This window comes from Cetorhinus maximus, chromosome 4, assembly GCF_964194155.1.
Source record: "Cetorhinus maximus chromosome 4, sCetMax3.hap1.1, whole genome shotgun sequence".
In the NCBI taxonomy this organism is placed as follows: domain Eukaryota; kingdom Metazoa; phylum Chordata; class Chondrichthyes; order Lamniformes; family Cetorhinidae; genus Cetorhinus; species Cetorhinus maximus.
The window spans coordinates 90,693,393-90,712,065 of NC_135882.1; the positions used below are offsets into that span (position 1 = coordinate 90,693,393).

Below are 18,673 nucleotides of genomic sequence, written 5' to 3' on the forward strand. Positions count from 1 at the left end.
GTTGACCCTATATGTGACAGACTGCTCTATTACAAATATCACCAACCAATGGAGCTGTTAAGCTTTTTACACTTATCACCACAGCAGCACGAAGCAGCCATGTGTGATTTCAGTGCTCCTAAACCAGTAGATGGCAATATTGGGACACTGATAATGAATTACAAGCAAAACAAGAATGCGAACTTTAGCTTATACGCCCAAGATCGGAGAATTGCAACACAGGAGAGGCTGATTTGCAATGTCCGCTTTGGACTGAAGCGGTTTGGAGCAAAGGTCGTCGGTTTTCTGCGGCAGTTGCACACAAACGCAACAGGTTGGCAGCAAACAAGGAAGAAGAAATGAAATTCCTTCTGGAGTCGCTTCTCACACTGTTCCTATCGCTGTATTACATTCTGGAAGCTCTGGTGCTGCTGGTAGTGCCGGTGCGGAGGAAGAATGTGAGCGGGGAGATAGTGCTGGTGACCGGGGCTGGCAGCGGCATCGGGCGGCTCGTGGCGCTCGAGTTCGCCCGCCGACACGCCACGCTCGTGCTCTGGGACATCAATGAGGAAGGCAACAAGGAGTCTGCCCGGCAGGCCCGAGAGAGCGGAGCTTCCCGGGTCTACACCTACACGTGTGATTGCAGCAAGAGGACTTCTGTCTACGAAGTAGCCGACGAGGTAAAGAAAATACATTCTGAAAACTGCGAGCGAGGACTTGCATTACTTCCCGGAGGGGGAGGAGGGGTTAAATACAATACACGCAGAGGCTGTATCATCACTTTCTCTTTGTCAAGTAAATAAATCCCACTAGCACAGGTTTTTTTGTGTCATTCTATGATTTTAGTTTGGAAATCTTCCCACTATCACACCCCCTCGCCCCAGGAAAAAAATATGATTTTAGTTTGGAAATCTTCCCACTATCACACCCCCTCGCCCCAGGAAAAAAATATGGAAATCTTAAAAGCAATGGTAAATCTGAACCATCCTCACCAATTATTTTGGTCAACACCCAAATACCTGGTCATGTGAGGCATTGCACTTGAGTGCAAGTGAACTGTTTGGTAAATTGGTGTTTAGAATCCACCAACCCACCCCTGCCCCCGTACACAAACAGGCCTGCTTGACTCATGTGGCAGGAACCCTCGTCAATTTTCCAATCCTTAATCCAGGATACCAAAGCTAAGTTGTTAAATTCCAGGACCTGCAAGGGTTCGAGGTGTCAGCTGTGGCTCAGTCCATATGCACCCTCGCCTTTGAATCAGAGGGTTGTGGGTTCATGTCCCACTCCCGGAAAACCAAGAACTGTGATTGTACTCCAAAGAAGTTGCAGTCTGTGACTGTTGGTAACTTGAAAGTGTTTCCTGCCCCAATAGCCAGAGAAAAAGAACCTCTAAATGCTGGCAATGGGCACATACAAGTGGGATGAGTCCACTAATGCTTTGGAGGATGAATTCCTAGTATGTATACAAGATGGTTTTCTAGAACAGTATGTTGAGGAACTAAGTAGGGAACAGGCTATCTTAGATCTAGTATTGTGCAATGAGAAAGGGTTGATTAATAGCCTTTTTGTAAAGGAGCCTTTAGGGAAGATTGACCACAATATGATAAAAATTGGCATTAAGTTTGAAAGAGATGATGTTCAATCTGAAACTGGAATCTTAAATCTAAACAAAGGAAACGATAAAGGTTTGAGTGGCATGTTGGCTGTGCTAGATTAGGAAACCACAATAAAAGGTTTGACGGCAATGGCTAGCATTTAAAGAATTAATACAGGATTTATAACAGATATACATTCATTTAATAAGGAACAAAAATCCACAGGAAAAGTGAAGTGGCTAATGAGAAGTTAATGATTGCATCAGATCAAAGGAAGAGGCTTATAAAGTTGTCAAAAATGTAGTAAGCCTGAGAATTAGGAGCTTTTTAAGAATTCAACATAGGAAGATCAAGAAACTAATAAAGAGATAGAAAATAGAATGAGAGTAAACTAGTGAGAGACATAAAAAATGACTGTAAAAGCTTCTATAGGTATGTAAAAAGGAATAGATTAGCAAAAACAAATGTGGGCTCACTACAGACAGAGACAGGAGAATATATAAAGGGGAATAAGGAAGTGGCAGAGAAACGAAACAAAAATGTTGACTGTCTTCATAGAGGAACATATAGAAGTTGTCCCAAAAATACTAGAGCCAAGGGACTAGTGAGCATGAGGAACTAAAAGAGATTATTGCTGAAAATAGAGACATGCTAACTAAGCTTTTCGTCTTGCACCTATCAGAATAGCTTGCAAAACAATTCCTGTTACTCTTGGTAATTTCTTGCGAGCTTTCCTGATGAGTGCAAAACGTAAAGGTTAGCTAGCATGCCTCTTTTAATCAGCAATACTCAAGTTCTGTACTATTAAACAACTGTTTGAAAGAGGTTAGTAAACAAGTTGTACTAGAGAAATTATTAGGACTGAAAGTTAATAAATTCCCTGGAACTGATAATCTGTATCCCAGAGTGTTGAAAGTGGCAGCTATAGAGATAGTGGATGAATTGGTGGTCATCAAAATTTTATAGATTCTGGAATGGTTCCTGCAGATTAGAAGATAGCAAATATAACCCCACTATTTTAGAAAGGAGAGAGAAAACTGGGACCCATAGACCTGTTAGCTTTGCATCTGTAGTAGGGAAAATGCTAGAAAGTATTCTAAAGGATGTGATAGCTGAACACTTAGAAAATACTGGTAGGATTAGGCAGAGTCAGCCTGGATTTCTGAAAAGGAAATCATGTTTGACAAACCAGTTGGAGTTTTTTGAGGATGTAACTAGTAGAATAGATAAGGGGGAACCAGTGGATGTGTTGTCTTTAGATTTTCAGAATGCTTTCAGTAAAGCCCCACACAAGAGGTTAGTAAGCAAAATTAGAGCACATGGGTTAGGGGCTAACATACTAACGTGGATTGAGAATTAGTTAACGGACAAAAAACAGGGAGTAGGAATAAACGGGTCCTTCTCAGGTCCACAGCGTGTGACTAGTGGGGCACTGCTAGGAGCAGTACTTGGGCCTGAGCGATTCACAATTTGGATATGCGATCAATTGTAATATTTCCAAGTTTGCTGATGAGACAAAACTAGGTGGGAATCTGAGTTGTGAGGAGGATGTAAAGAGGCTTCAAGGGATTTAAATGGGTTTAGTGATTGGGCAAGAGCATGCCAGATGGATTATAATATGGAAAAATGTGAAGTTATCCACTTTGGTAGGAAAAACAGAAATGCAGAGTATTTCTTAAATGGTAAGAGTAATGGTAAGGGACCTAGGTGGTGTTCATGAGTTGCTGAAAGTTAACATGTGGGTGCAGCAAGCAATTAGGAAGGAAAATGGTATGTTGGCCTTTATTACAAGAGGATATGAGTACAGGAGTAAAGAAGTCTTGCTGAAGTTGTATAGAGCATTGGTGAGACTGCACATGGGAGTATAGTGTATAGTTTTGGCCCCCTTACCTAAGGAAGGATATACTTGCCATGGAGGGAGTGCAGTGAAATTTCACCAGACTGATTCCTGGGATGGTGGGATTATCCTATGAGAAAAGATTGAGGAGATGGGCCTGTATTCGCTAGAGTTTAGAAAAATTCTTACAGGGTTCAACAGGGTAGATACAGGAAGGATGTTTCTCCTGGTTGGGTGGCATCTAGAACCAGGGACACAGTCTAGGATAAAGGAGTAGGCTGTCAAGGACTGAGATGAGGAATTTCTTCCCCAAATGGTGGTACATTTTCGGAGTCTCATTCACTATGTTCAAGACAGAGATCAGCAGATTTTTAGATATTGAAAGATATCAAGGGATATGAGGAATTGTGGGGAAATGGCATTGAGGTAGAAGATCAGCCATGATCTACTTGAATGGAAGAGCAAGCTCAAGGGGTTAAATGGCCTGCACCTCCTATTTCCCATGTTCTAAAGAAAAATTGGGCTCAAATACTTAAGGCTTTCAAAGGCCCTAAGATGGTTTTCAGCCAGCTGGTCACTTGCTCTCATTCATCATTCTGGCCCACAATTCTATTCCCAGACTGAGGACAAGGAAACTCCTGCACTGGCTGTACCCTGTTTGGCCACACCCCTTTTGATGCAGAGAACCATATTTGTAGTGGACAGAAACTGGTGGGAAAATTTGGGACACTACGGTTCCAGATGCTGGATCCCACCACACTGAGTGAACTTAACACAGAACTGTGCTAGAAGTACTATGGACTTTTAGCCCCGGGTGCTTTAAGTGAAAAGTCCACAGTTTAGCTAGTTGCCATGTGACAGCTAGCTGTCTCCTTAGGCTATGATGAGTCAAGTGAGACAACAAGGCGTAAAATAGCAGCTTTTGTGGAAAGCAGATGAGCAGTACACACAGGTGCAGAATCTGGGCATAGTAAATTGCTCTTGAAAGTTTAAAATGGTGAGTTTTCTAAACAAAATCAGTTATTTGTACAATAAAGTTTTGAATTATTATATTGAGGTGGTATTTTAAATTTGCCACAGTGCCTACCTTTGATACTAGCATGAGTGGTCAAATATCAGAAAATTGAGGTCTGAACTCTCAAGCAGAGCAGGTACCAGTTTAATTGGGTTGGAGAGGAAGAAAAGTTCCAGTATCTGGGCAGCTTGAAGAAAAACTAGGCTCCATGGAAGGGTAATGATTTGGATGGGTTGCACTGCTTCGGTGAATGGGCCTGGAGCAATAGGTGTAGTGGTGGGAGATGGAAGGACAGTTGAGGTAAATCTAAATTTCACTTTACATTTTAAATTTTGTTTTTAAGCAAAATGTATAAAAGTGCTTAAATTAATCATAATTATCACTGTAACAATTCAAATCCTACTAGGAGCACACTCCCAGATGTTTTCCCCTGCCACCCCCACCTCATCCCCACCCTTTCCAAAAATGCACCTGTAATTTTCTGCCTTCTATATTTGATTCTGGTTTCTTTTAGGGTTTTTATTTCTCCAAATGAAGGAATAGTGCACCAGATCACATTTAACTATTGTTTTCACATGTCGGGCCCAAACTTAAATTGTCAGTTTTTGGAGCTGTGCCAGTTTCATTTAAAGCTATTGGTCAGCTTTTGCTAATTTTCTAGTTTGCCCTGTATTAGATACATAATGAATACTATTTTTGAGAAATTTATGTTACATACAAATAAAATTGCAAAGGAATTAACAAATTAGGGATATAATCAACCAAAAAAAAGTCCTTATTAGCTCAGATTCCTACAAAATCAAAGTTCATAAAGTTGATACAACCTGTGGCTGAACTAAGACCTTTACTATGCTCCTGGCTGTAGCTCAGTGGTTCTCTATGACCTTTATAATGCTAAATCTTTATAAAGCTCTGATTAGGCCCCAACGGGAGTATTCCATCCAGTTCTGATCACCACGCTTTAGGAAAGATGTGACGGTCTTTGAGAGGGTGCAGAGGAGATTTATCAGAATGGTTCCGGGGAATCGGAGGGTATTAGTTACAAGGTTAGGTTGAAAAGGCTGGGGTTGCTCTCCTTGGAGCAAAGGAGATTGAGGGGAGATTTTATTGGAGGTATACAAGATTATGATGATCTTAGATAGGGTAGAAAAGGAAAAACTGTTCCTATTAACTAATGGCATATGGACTAGGTGATTGATTTAACATTTTGGGCAAGAGTTGCAGGGGGAATGTGAAGAAGAACTTTTTTATGCGGAGAGTGGTAATGACTAGGAACTCATTGTCTATGAGAATGGTGGAAGCGGAAACAATCAATGATTTCAAAGGAAACTGGATGACCACTTGTAGAAAACAAACTTGCAGGGTTACGGGGATTGAGCAGGGGAGTGGGATTTACTGGATTTCTCTGCAGGGAGCTGGCATGGACTCGGTCCAAATGGCCGTTTCCTGTGCTGTAAATGATGCTATAGCACTTGTACCTTAACCTAGCTACTTCTCCATAGGCAGAGCTTCAGTAAATTCTGTGTGAAAGCAAGTTAGTATAATTCCCTTTCCTGTCCTTTTTATAATAGGTGAGCACTCGTGTTGTAGTGGAGTAAAAAAATACTGGTCCACCACAGTCTATGTTGTTGGTATCTGTTGTTGATGGTGCAAAATGTGTTGTTTATATTACTTTTGATGCAGTCCAGGTTTGTCTTTTGAGGAAGAAACGTTTCACTCTATCCACAAAGTAAGAATACTTAAAATCTGGCACCCTTCATCAAATCACAAATTATACCTGCATTCATATTAATTTACGTTTTTGTTATCAGATCCTGGTATTCTGTAATTATGTTCTGTATGTTAGGTGGATCTTTATGTGTGAATAGTGAAACTTCTGCCACACTGTTCTAACTTTCCAAATCCTGCTTTTAGTTTCAAATTGAACCATTGGTGGTTTATTAGATGTTGCTGTACATTTTTCTGACCTCTCACTCCTGTCAGAGCCTCTGATTCTGAGCAGCTTCATTCAATTGGAGAGAAACATTGTCTCAAAGATTGCTTTTGGTTAATAGATTGGTAAATTAATGGCAACTTTAAATATTGTGAGCCTCTTTGCTGTAACCTTCTCTCTCTCCTATCACCATTTTGATCAGCATGGACGGGACATGCCCTAGCTATAAGACTCCAAAGTTCTCTTGACTTGGGAGTCGTTCCTTTAGATTGGAAAATTGCTCATGTCACTGCGGAGTTAAAAAAGAGTGACAGAGGGAAACTAGGGAATTATTGACCAGTGAACCTAACATTTGTTGCTGGGAAATTGCTAGAGTCCACAATTAAGGATAAGGTGAGTGGTCAGCTAAAAACTTTCAAGGTGTTCATTGAAAGGAAACCAGCAGGGATTTGTAAAGGGTGGGTCATGCCTGATGAACCTGATTGAACTTTTTGAAGAGGTGATTAAAGTAGTGGACAGGGGAACGGCTATGAATGTTATTTATATCGACTTTGATGAAGTCCCTCATAAGAGATTGTTAACTAAAATTGAAGTTTTGTTTTATTTTTTGTTTTTTCACAGGATGCAGGTGTCACTGTCTAGGCCAGTGTTTATTGCCCATCCCTAATTTCCCTTGAGAAGGTGATGTTGAGCCACCTTGAACTGCTGTTCCAGGAATTTGACCCAGGGTCAGTGAAGGAAGATCAATATAGTTCCAAATCAGTATGGTGTGTGGCTTGGAGGAGAATTTGCAGGTGGTGGTGTTTCCGTGAATCTGTTGCCCTTAACCTTCTTGATGGTAAAGATTTTGGGTTTGGAAGGTGCTGTCAAAGGAGCCTTGGCGAGTTGCTTCAGTACATCTTGTAGATGGCACTCACTGCTGCCACTGTGCATTAGTGATGGAGGGAGTGAATATTTGTGGATGGGGTGCCAATCAGTGGGCTGCTTTGTCCTGGATGATGTTGAGGTTCCTGTATTGTCAGAGCTGCACTCATCCAGGCCACAGGGGAGTATTCCATCACATTCCAGACTTCTCCCTTGTAGATGGTGGACAGGCTTTGGGGAGTCAGCAGGTGAGTTACTCGCCGCAAAATTCCCAGCCTCTGACCTGTTCTTGTAGCCACAGCATTTAAATGGCTGGTCCAGTTCAGTTTCTAGTCAATGGTAACCCCCCAGGATGTTGATAGTGGGGGATTCAGTGATGGTAATGCCGTAGAATAATTTTCTCTTGTTGGAGATGGTCATTGTCCGGCACTTTAGTGGCGTGAATATAGCTTGCCACTAATGTCCTTTAGGGAGGGAAGTCTGCTGTCCTTGCCTGGTTGGGCCTACATGTGACTCCAGATCCACAGCAATGTGGTTCAATCTTAAATGCCCTCTGAGTGGCTTAGTAGGCAATTTCAGTTGTATCAAACCACTACGAACTCTGTAAAGAATAAAACCAGACAGACCACTCGGCACCAGAAACATCTGTCCATGACAGCATCAGTAGGAGTGATCACTGCACAGTCTTTGTGGAGATGAAGCCCCATCTTCACATTGAGGATACCCTCCATTGTGCTGTGTGGCACTACCACCATGCTAAGTGGGATAGGTTTCAAACAGATCTAGCAATTCAAGACTGGGCACCCATGAGACAGTGGGCCATCAGCAGCAGCAGTATTATACTCGATCACAATCATGGCCTGGCATATTCCCCGCTCTACCCTTACCATCAAGCCAGGGGATCAACCCTGGTTCAATGAAGAGTCCAGGAGGGCGTTCCAGAAGCAGCATACCCCATGAACGAATATTTAAGAGAATCCAAAAATTAGAGCCAAAATTTACAGGAATCCAATTAGGAAACACATACACACGCAGTAATAGAACTTCAGAATTCTCTTCCGCAAATGGCAATTGATACTAGGTCAATTGGAAGCTTTAAATCTATGAAAGATATTTATATATTTATTATCCAAAAGTATTAAGGAGTAATATGGAATTAGGTCTCTGATAAGCCATGATTTCATTAAACAGCAGAACAGTCTTGAGTTGAATGGCCTTCTCCTATTCCTACGTTACTTTGTTTCTAAATCATACTTTAGCAACCAAAGGTTTCATTTTGTCTAATTCAAATGCTTAGCTTATTGCTGACTTCTAATGATATGTTCAATACCCTGGATCCAAGGATAGGCTGTTGAGGAAGGGTTCTTTGTTTTGATTTTATATGTTATGTTTCTGATTTCTAGTAAACAACATAATGTAAATAGAAGTATGATTAATGCACTTAACACTTCATAAACTAGAGTACAAACGAGTTAAAGAAACAATGGAATAACTCTAGTAAATATAGGAAAATGGACTTTAGGCAAAGAGTTTGGATTATGTGTTGCTATTTAGTGGTGTATGTGTTGCTGTTTATACAAATTTTTTTGACAGGTGAAAAGAGAGGTTGGAGATGTCAGCATTCTGATAAACAACGCAGGTATTGTCACAGGAAAGAACTTTATTGATTCACCAGATGCCATGCTAGAGAAAACCATGGAAGTGAACAGTCTTGCACATTTTTGGGTAAGCAATTCAGTACTGTTAATTAGTTGATGATTTGAATCGGAAGTTGACAATCTTGTGTAGCCTGTTATTAATGAGTTTCAATAAAATGTAAGCTACAAAACAAGCATTCTTTGCATTTTATTTTACCTTTGGCCTGATAATAAAGATTTTTAAAATGTTTTTTAATTTTTCTAACATGATCTAACTTAAATTTTAAAGAGGAAGGATATGACCACCACCTGTACATGATTTTCAGTTTATTGATGTTGAATTTGAGGGGACATCATTGAAAGCCGCAAAGAACTCTGAGTTTGCACCAGCCCTTTTCACATCTGACCATGTCAGCTGAGGCTCTGGTTATATTGCACTTCAAATCTGAGTTATGTTGCTAGTTGTTTATGTATGAAAATCCATGTTTCCACTTTCCACACTCCCTAAGCACTAAAATCTGACTTGATACCATGTTGGAACAATTGGATCTCTACTTGGATCTAAACCAACTTTAATCTTTCTGAAAACTTCATTCTAACTTCCAGAACTTTCTCTTTACGTTCTTTACATATTCAGCTCTCTAGCCTCCTTTGAAAAGCTTCTGAATTTATGTCATCAATCTCTGACATTAAATATCTTGCAATATGAGAAAATCCCATTTCATCAGACCTGACTAATCATAATGATATATTTAGTAACATTGATCAACTTCAAAGATGTCAGTTAAACAAAAATGTCTTAGTAACTATTACTGGCAATTTTATTTTTTTCCTACTAAACACTCATTTCCAATTAATTTTTATTCTCCTTTTCTACCAGTGTATAAATTTTCAGGAAGAAATGCAGTACTGGTAATATCATCTCTGAACCTCCTATCATTTTGTCAGACAAAAGGACCATAACACACAGCTTTGCCTTTACCCCTGTTAGTATTAACAAGGCCACCCTGGTACTGTTATAGTAATAGACAGCAGCAGCTGCACCAAAGCATATGCAGGTTTGTTTGAATGAAAGGTTAATTTTTGTATCTCTCATGTCTCCCTTAAATGAGGCACAGCCAAGACATTACCTTTGTTATAGGAGTTTGAGGTCCTTTTATTTCACCTTCCCCCTACACTCTGCTTTCAGATCTGGATCTGCCAAATCCTACAGTAGCCTTCCCTTTCAGTTCCAGCACAGAACCACAGATGACTGAGCTGAAGGCTATCTAAATTCAATTCCTCAAAAAAAAACTACGAACCAAAACAGTTTATCTGCTGGAAAATAATTAAACAATACATGTAGTTCTGATTCTCTGTAGGTATGGACATTGTTGGCATGTATTTCCCATTTCTGTTATGATCCTGTTAGGGACCGTTAAAGTTTTAAAGAAATCTGAAAATGCATCAATTAACTGACTGGATTATACCACAAGATTTCATGGTTTTCAACAAAAAAAACAAACATCATTATATATCAAAAACAATTAAACAAAGTAACCACTATTACCTTATACATGGTTGCAAACTAGTGTTATTATGAACTCAGTTTTACTTCTTACTCCCTGCACCCGCCCCCAAGAATTCCCTTATCTTATGAAACCTTGAAGGTGCATTCACTTTTCCTGGGACTACCAGAATTTATGCCACAGCCCTCCAGAATTTACTTTAATTCTACTTCGTATTCCAGCTACTTCTGGGTTTAAATTTGCTGAGAGTCCTTCCCTTAACCTTTTAGCTACACGACCCTTTACATGATGGATCCCTCAGCTCCTTGTTCTGGTTGCCGGCAGATATCCAGTGCCTTCCCACAGCTTTCTAAGCTAACTCTGCTGGCTGCTTTCTGCCACAAGGCTCTGTGAGGGCCACTGTAGATTTCTTCCTCTAGCTTAAAGCTAGTAAATCTTCCAGCTGCTTTTCCCTCACAAAATCCAAACTGAGTTAGAGCCCTACCCACCTTCCATGCAGCGAATGGTGAAGCTAGTATTTTATCTGCTTGAAATGCAGGCCTATCACATCCTATTGGACTCACCTGATGAGATGCCGTCTTCACCAAAACACAGCTGCAACTGCTTCTGTCTGTTCCCAAGCTAAGCTGCCTGCTTCTGTTAGCAAATGCACACAAGCAAAAGTACCTTATAACCATGGCTCCAGAAACCACTATCTGCATGGCAATTTGACCGGCCTGTTCCCCAGGTAGAAATGTAAATTAACTATCTTTAAATTCCAAAGTTTTCCTTGATTCTAGGAAAACACATGAATAGTTTATATCTCTAATAGAGTTTTATGACCTCTCTCCCAAAATTGCCAGCTTTTAGCTTTTTTTACAGAGATAACAATAGGCATCCTGGCCAAGAGGTCAGGAAATGTATCATTCATTGTTCAAGTATATAGCTGTCCCTCTGACCTTGGAAAATAAACATTGGCAGCTTTTAACTGTAATTAATTCCCAGCTTGTGTGAATTGCATTCACTTCTCAGTCAGGATTTTCCATTTACCTTACGTTTAACACTTTAAGCTCCTAAAACTATAAGTTATATTTTAAAACTTATGAATTATGAACTAGATATTAGCAACACTTCCTACAATAGACCTTTCCCTCAGCAGTGTGCCCACTCTCTAAAGAATATGTACCTCTGGGCTCCTACATGCTGCTGACTCTGACCTCATTTCAAACTGCTTTTAAACTTGTGTTGGACTGCTGAGCCTGAGTGTCCCAAAGTTGCCTTCAAACCCCACACAAAGATGGAAAGCAACAACATAAAGCTTCTTAGCCCACTTCCCAAGATCCCAATGTAATAGCCACTGCACAACAGAATGCAAACACCCTCTCCAATGTGTTAATGTCTGTATGCTGTAGCTGTTAGTAAATTCCATAGCCCTTTGATTCTACGAAAACAGCCCAATTGTGGGAACCAAGATAATCCACAATACAAATGCCTCTTTATATTTGTATAGAAATGTGGCAAAAGGCACTTCGGTTATCATAAAATGTGACCCATGGTTGTTCATAGTCCTTACTGTAATTTCTATAATGTTTAATATTTATCACGAATGGCCTATGATTTCCTTAGAATTTGCCACAAGCAGGATAATACATCAAAAACATTACTTGAGAAATGTAGATGTTGTAACATATGTAGTCACCTTATTCTCATATTTGGTAGCATCTGTGAGATGGTAACTGTTTCTCTCTTCACTGATGCTTCCAGACCTGTTGAGTATTTCCAGAATTTTCTGTTTTTATCTCCAATTTCCAGCATCCTCAGTATTCGTCTTTCATGTTACTAGCATGTTTTATAGGTTGTGTCCTGGAACCGAATTTAAAAACAACACCGGTGTCTGTTGAACCTAGTTCAATCTTCCACGTGGGTTGTGCTGGTTGCTGATTCCACCTTCAACTTGTGAAAAGTATAAAAGTACAGCCTGGGGAGAGACAGCATATTATAAAAAATATATTTAACCTTAGAATGCGATTGATAGTAAGTTTAAAATTCAGAAATGTGATTAACTTGGATCACTTCTTTAATATGAAATAACTTTTAATGAAAATGAAATTCTGTGTTTCTGTGTTCCTTTAGTTTAAATGTATTTTCTTAGAATGTATTATCCTAAAATAACTCCATGGAAAAGCTCTGTTTAGTTTTCTTCCTCCTACCTCTTTTTATGAGAGGTGTCTGGTTTTCATTCTGTTCTCTTTACACAGAATGGTTGAGTGCAGAAACTCAGCAGAATAAATATATCCACAAATATATCTAAATCGGTTCCTGTTTGTATTTTTAAATAGCAAATAAAGAATTAGTAATATGTAAGGAAGTGCCATAGCACAATTAGAACAGCGAATGACTTATTTCCTTGCTACATTTCCAACAACTCCAAATTCTATTTTTTGACAATCCTGTCAAGTGCTGCCTTAAAATCCATTAAGGTTTTTTGTTCCACAACCAGTAATCTGTTCCACATGCTTAAATTCTATACACAGCAGAAAGGCATACTTGGTTCCAATTTGTCTAACCTTTTCATAACTTTAATGGCAATGAATTAATCAGAGTTAAATTCTTCAATAACATGCTAACTTTTTTGGCAATTGATTTTTTTTCAATGTGCAGTAATTGTAGAAAGTAACCCACCCCTCCCCCACAACACCCTGATGGATTAAATCAAAGTCTGCCATTTACAGCTCAGTGACTTCTGCAGCCTGTGTAAGCCTTTCATGTTTCAAGTCACAGACTGCTGGCTTCTTTGTATTAATTCTTAGAAGCTTCTGAGCATGGAGCATGTATCGCCAGGTTACAATTATTTTTATTTATGGTCACCTCAACCTTGCTTATTTCTCCCCCACCACAATGATGATGATAAAACGTGCATAAGAATATGGGAAACCAGTGGAGAAAGTACCAGCGATGAGGGGCTTTGGTGGGTGGGAATCTAGGTTGGCTTGCTGCTTGCTTGAGGCACAAACTCAGTGGCTTTTTTTTTAAAGGCTACTTTTTCAAAACCCTTTCAGCTCCTATTTTCTCAATTTCTAATATGTAAAATAAGTTTAGCAATATAGAATTACGTATTTCACAATAAAGTGATTGCCTTTAATTTTTTTGTTTGCATCCATGTAACTTCAGTAATATTTTTCTTGAAGTTTTCCGCCTCTCCGTAGCCTGGGCTTGAGGTTCATATTTTGGCTCAGAACGATTGCTGATAGCTTTAGATGCAGTCTGAATTTGTGTAGGAGTCCCCATTACGCATTAGTAGGTTTCTGTTATTACAAGTGGCAGACTCAAGCAACAACAATGCTATATTTTGGCCCCGCTCTAGATTATGTGCAGAGGTACTAAAATGGTGCTTAAATTTCTGACCTTCTGACACACAAATTTCAGCTGTTGGTAGACTTTCTGATTGCACCTCCAGAATATTCCCCAGACACAATAAAGAGGAAAATCCATCCTTGTTTCTGAAGATGATTCCGTGTAGGCTTGTGCTGAAGATGCAATGCTCAAAGCATTGTGGAGGTGGCTTTGCTTTTAGCAAAGTAAGAACATAAGTTCTTCCAAGTAAGAACATAAGAAATAGGAGCAAGAGAAGGCAATATGGCCCCTTCAGCCTGCTCTGCCATTCAATAAAATCACAGTTGATTCATCAATTCCACTTTCCCATTTTGTCCTCATATCCCTTGATCAGTTAGTTCCCAAAGATTTATTGATTTTAGCTTTAAATATTATAAACAAAGAATCTGAAGTCTTCTAGGGTAGAGAATTCTAAAGGTTTCCAACCCTCTGAATGAAGAAATTTCTTGTCACCTCAGTCTTAAAAGGCTAATACTTTATGCCAAGATTATGATCCCCAGTTCTAATCACTCCAGCCAGGGGAAACAGTCTCTCAACATCTGTTCTGTCAATCCCCCTAAGAATTTTACATGTTGCAATGAGATCACCTCTCATTCTTCTGAACTCCAGATGATATCGGCCCATTCTATTCTATAAAATCTCATAAGACAGCCTTTTCTTCCCAAGAAGCAGCCTAGCGAACCATTGTTGCACTCACTGCAAAGCAAGTTATTTCCTTCCTTAGGAAAGGAAACCAAAACCATACTCCAAAAGTGGTTTCTCCAAAGCCCTATATAATTGTTGTGACTTCATTGCTCCTACATTCTAAACCCCTTGCAATGAAAGCCAATGAGCCATTTACCTGCCTAATTACTTGCTATACCTGTACGATAACTTTCTGTGATACGTGTACAAGAACACCCAATTCCCTCTGAATACCAACAAATTTTTGAGTCTCGCCTTTTTAAAAATATTCTGATTTTCTATTTTTACCAAAGTGGATAATTTTACATTTCTCAATATTATACTCCATCTGCTACCATCTTCCCAATCACTTAACCTGTCTCTATTCCTTTGCAGCCTCTTAGCGTCTACCTCACAGTTTATATCCAAGTTTAGACAAAACTAGATTAGAAATAATTACCCAATCCCCGTATCTAGGTCATAGGTTTAAACAGCTGAGCCCCAAGCACTTGTCCTTGCAACACCCCACTAGGTTACAACGTGCAACCCGAAAACGATGCATTTATTCCTATTCTCTGTTTTCTGTTCGTTAACCAATCCTCAATTCATGCTAATATATCACCTGCAATCCTGTGAGCCCTAACCATGTTCAACAACATCTTTTGTACCACCTTATCGAATGCCTTCTGAACATTCAGATTATTGACTGAATTCTGAGTAATGTTATTACTTCTACAATATTGTGCATCTTAAATTGCTTTGCGACAGTGCAAAAATGGCAATAAAACTAGCACGTGAATAATTTTATATTAAATTGTTTTGCCCGCAGTGCATTAAAGGATAAAATCATGTACATTTTGGAGACTTCTTTTGTTCGATTAAAAACTCAGACAAGATACCCTTGGGTTATAATTGCTGATTTTCAGTTTTGTACATGTTTTTAGTGGCTTTCTGTACTTTCTACTTCTCACTGTTTTTTCTCCTGTCTTATTTACTGATTTTGGTTTATTTCATTTAACGGCGATTAATGTAACTAATCTGACTAAGTTTGCTATACTAGGGGAAAAATGAATTGTCAATGCAGTTTTCAAATATGTCTTTATGTTCTCTTCCTCATTTAGTAATCCTTATAGTTTTAAGTAAAAACAATAAGCCATCGGTTACAGTCCACTTAGTAATTCTGATGGTTAACTGTTTTTAGACCTATAAAGCGTTCCTGCCTGCAATGATTGCCAGCAACCATGGCCATCTGGTTAGTGTTGCCAGTTCAGCAGGACTGTTTCCAGTCAATGGATTGGCAGGTAAGAATAGCTTCTGTGGCTTCTGGAGATTTTATGCTCATAATATTTAGACTGAGAATGTTGTACAATATGGCAGAATATATGCAGCTTTAAATTGCTGTTGTTTTCTACATTTCAGTTTGTGCATATATTTCAAGTGTTTAATATCAATGAGTTAAACTATTACTTTTCTTAAAACATGTGTGGGTATTACACTTTTATCATTATAGAAGCATTATACCATATAATTTACAAGGCACAGATTTTGCTCTCAACAGGGAAAGATCGATATTCAGTATTCATCAAATTGGTGGAAGGGGTCATCAACAGTGCTATCAAGCAGCACTTGCTTAGCAATAACCTGCTCACTGACGTTCAGTTTGGGTTCTGCCAGGGTCACTCAGCTGCTGACCTTGGTTCAAACATGGACAAAAGAGCTGAACTCCAGAGGTGACGTGAAAGTGACTGCCCTTGACAACAAGGCAGCATTTGACCAAGTGTGGCATCAAGGATCCAAAGCAAAACTGGAGTCAATGGGAATCGGGACAAACTCCCCACTGGTTAGCATCATACCTAGCATAAAGGAAGATGGTTGCGGTTGTTGGAGGTCAATCATCTCAGTTCCAAGACATCACTGCAGGAGATCTTCAGGGCAGTGTCTTAGGTGTGACCATCTCCAGCTGCTTCATTAATGACCTTTCATCGTAATGTCAGAAGTGGGGATGTTCGCTGATGATTGCACAATGTACAGCACCATTCATGACGACTCGGATACTGTAGCAGTCCATGTCCAAATGCAGCAAGACCTGCACAATATCCAGGCTTGGGCTGACAAGTGGAAAGTAGCATTCGCGCCACACAAGGACCAGGTAATGACCATCTCCGACAAGAGAGAATCTAACCATCGCCCCTTGACATTCAATGGCATCACCATCGTTGAATCCCCCACTATCAACATTCTGGAGCTTACCATTAACCAGAAACTGAACTGGACTAGCCATATAAGTACCATGGCTACAAGAATAGGCTAGGAATCCTGCGGCGAGTAACTCACCTCCTGACTCCCCAAAATCTATCCACCTTCTACAAGACATAAGTTGGGAGTGTGATGGAATACCCTCCACTTGCCTGAATGAATACAGCTCAAACAACACTCAAGAAGCTTCACACCATCCAGGACAAAGCAGCCCGCTTAACTAGCACCCCTTCCACAAACATTCACTTCCTCCACCACCAACGAACAGAGGCAGCAGTGTGTGCCATCTACAAGATGTACTGCAGAAACTCACCAAGGCTCCTTAGGGAACACCTTCCAAACCCACTGCCACTACCATCTGGAAGAACAAGGGCAGGGGAAACATGGGAACACCACTACCTGGAAGTTCCCCTCCAAGTCACTTGCCATCATGACTTAGAAATATATCGCAGTTCCTTCACTGTCACTGTGTCAAAATCCTGAAACTCCCTTCCTAAGAGCATTATGGGTATATTACACCACAGTGACTGCAGCAGTTCAAGAAGGCAGCTCACCATCACCTTCTCGAGGGCAACTGGGGATGGGCAACAAATGCTGACCTAGCCAGTGACACCCACAGCCCCTAAATTAATAAAAAAAACCCTCATTGATAGCTGCCCATTGAGCTTTAGGCTTGTCAGTGGAGATTTCCTATAATCTGACATCTAATAGTTCTAATATTGAATATCACCGCTATATGTGCTATCAATAATTAGAACCATGATAATTTTTTTTAAACTGTCTTTTTATTCTCATACAACTGACTTCTGTCCTAGTAGATCTGATTCCCACATGTTTTTGGTGAGCAACGGGTGTCTTTCATCTTTTACAGATTATTGTTCAAGCAAGTTTGCAGCAGTTGGCTTTGCTGAGTCTGTTGCACTAGAATTGCTTGTTGCAGGGAAAAATGGTATCAAGACTACCATCGTTTGCCCATTCTTTGTACGCACCGGCATGTTTGATGGCTGTAAAACCAAGTAGGTAGTCATGTAGATTCATTAAATTTGTCATCTTTACTTTCAACTTTATTGACTCAAGCTTAAAATGTATTGCTAGAATGTGTTACTTAAAACTTACAATCTTGAAATGTTAGTATTGTGGCATTCTGATTAATTTCTAGCAATTTTGTAATGAATTACAAAATTAGGGGGAGGCGGTGGCATAATGGTGTCGTCACTGGACTAGTATTCCAGAGACCCAGGGCAATGCTCTGAGGACCCGAGTTCAAATGCCAACACGCAGGTGCTGAAATTTGAATTCAATAAAAATCTGGAATTAAAAGCCTGATGACCATGAAACCATTGTCGATTGTCGTAAAAACCCATCTGGTTCAATAATGTCCTTTAGGGAAGGAAATCTGCCATCCTTACCTCGTCTGGCCTGCATGTGACTCCAGACCCACAGCAATGTGGTTGACTCTTAAATGCCCTCTGAACAAGGGCAGTTAGGGATGGGCATTAAATGCTGGCCTAGCCAGCAATGCCCACATTTTATGAACGAATAAAAAAAAAAGAATATTTATGAGTCCAACTGATGAATCTGAATTGTGTTAAGTGAAAGTATACTGGCAGGCAATGTATGGGGTAATTCTAAATGCTCAAGGCAACAGGCATAACCAGGGGTTGACAAAATAACAACATTCCATTTAGTGGAAAGTGCGGCAGAGGTAGGAAAACCAATGCCAGCAATAAAAGGAGTAAACAGGTGATAAGGGATGATAAAAAAGGTTGCATTGTTTAAAATTACACATATGATTAAAACACTAAAATGAGTACAGCAAAAAATGAAGAAAATAGATTATGAGGGAGAAGATCATGAGATAAGGATGGCAGTAATTGTTTTTTTAAAATGAGGGTTCTACAAATATACCCATGAATAAAGAGCTATACTGGTAGCTGTTAGACTTCTGTTGTATCTTCTTTTCAGGTGAACATAAGAAATAGGAGCAGGAGTAGACCACACAGCCCATCAA

At 39.8% G+C, this 18,673-nt stretch overlaps 1 protein-coding gene across 1 annotated transcript in view; it reads left to right on the forward strand.

The window, feature by feature from the left end:
* The first annotated feature begins 205 nt into the window (after positions 1–205).
* The window catches only part of LOC144679758 (epidermal retinol dehydrogenase 2-like), a 32,468-nt gene continuing 14,000 nt past the window's right edge, over positions 206–18,673 (forward strand). Inside the window, exons 1-4 of the mRNA XM_078540465.1 lie at positions 206–659; positions 8,820–8,951; positions 15,608–15,707; positions 17,534–17,678. Of these exons, the coding sequence (XP_078396591.1) occupies positions 339–659; positions 8,820–8,951; positions 15,608–15,707; positions 17,534–17,678 (698 nt within the window). The 5' untranslated portion in view covers positions 206–338. The remainder of the gene's footprint in view (positions 660–8,819; positions 8,952–15,607; positions 15,708–17,533; positions 17,679–18,673) is intronic.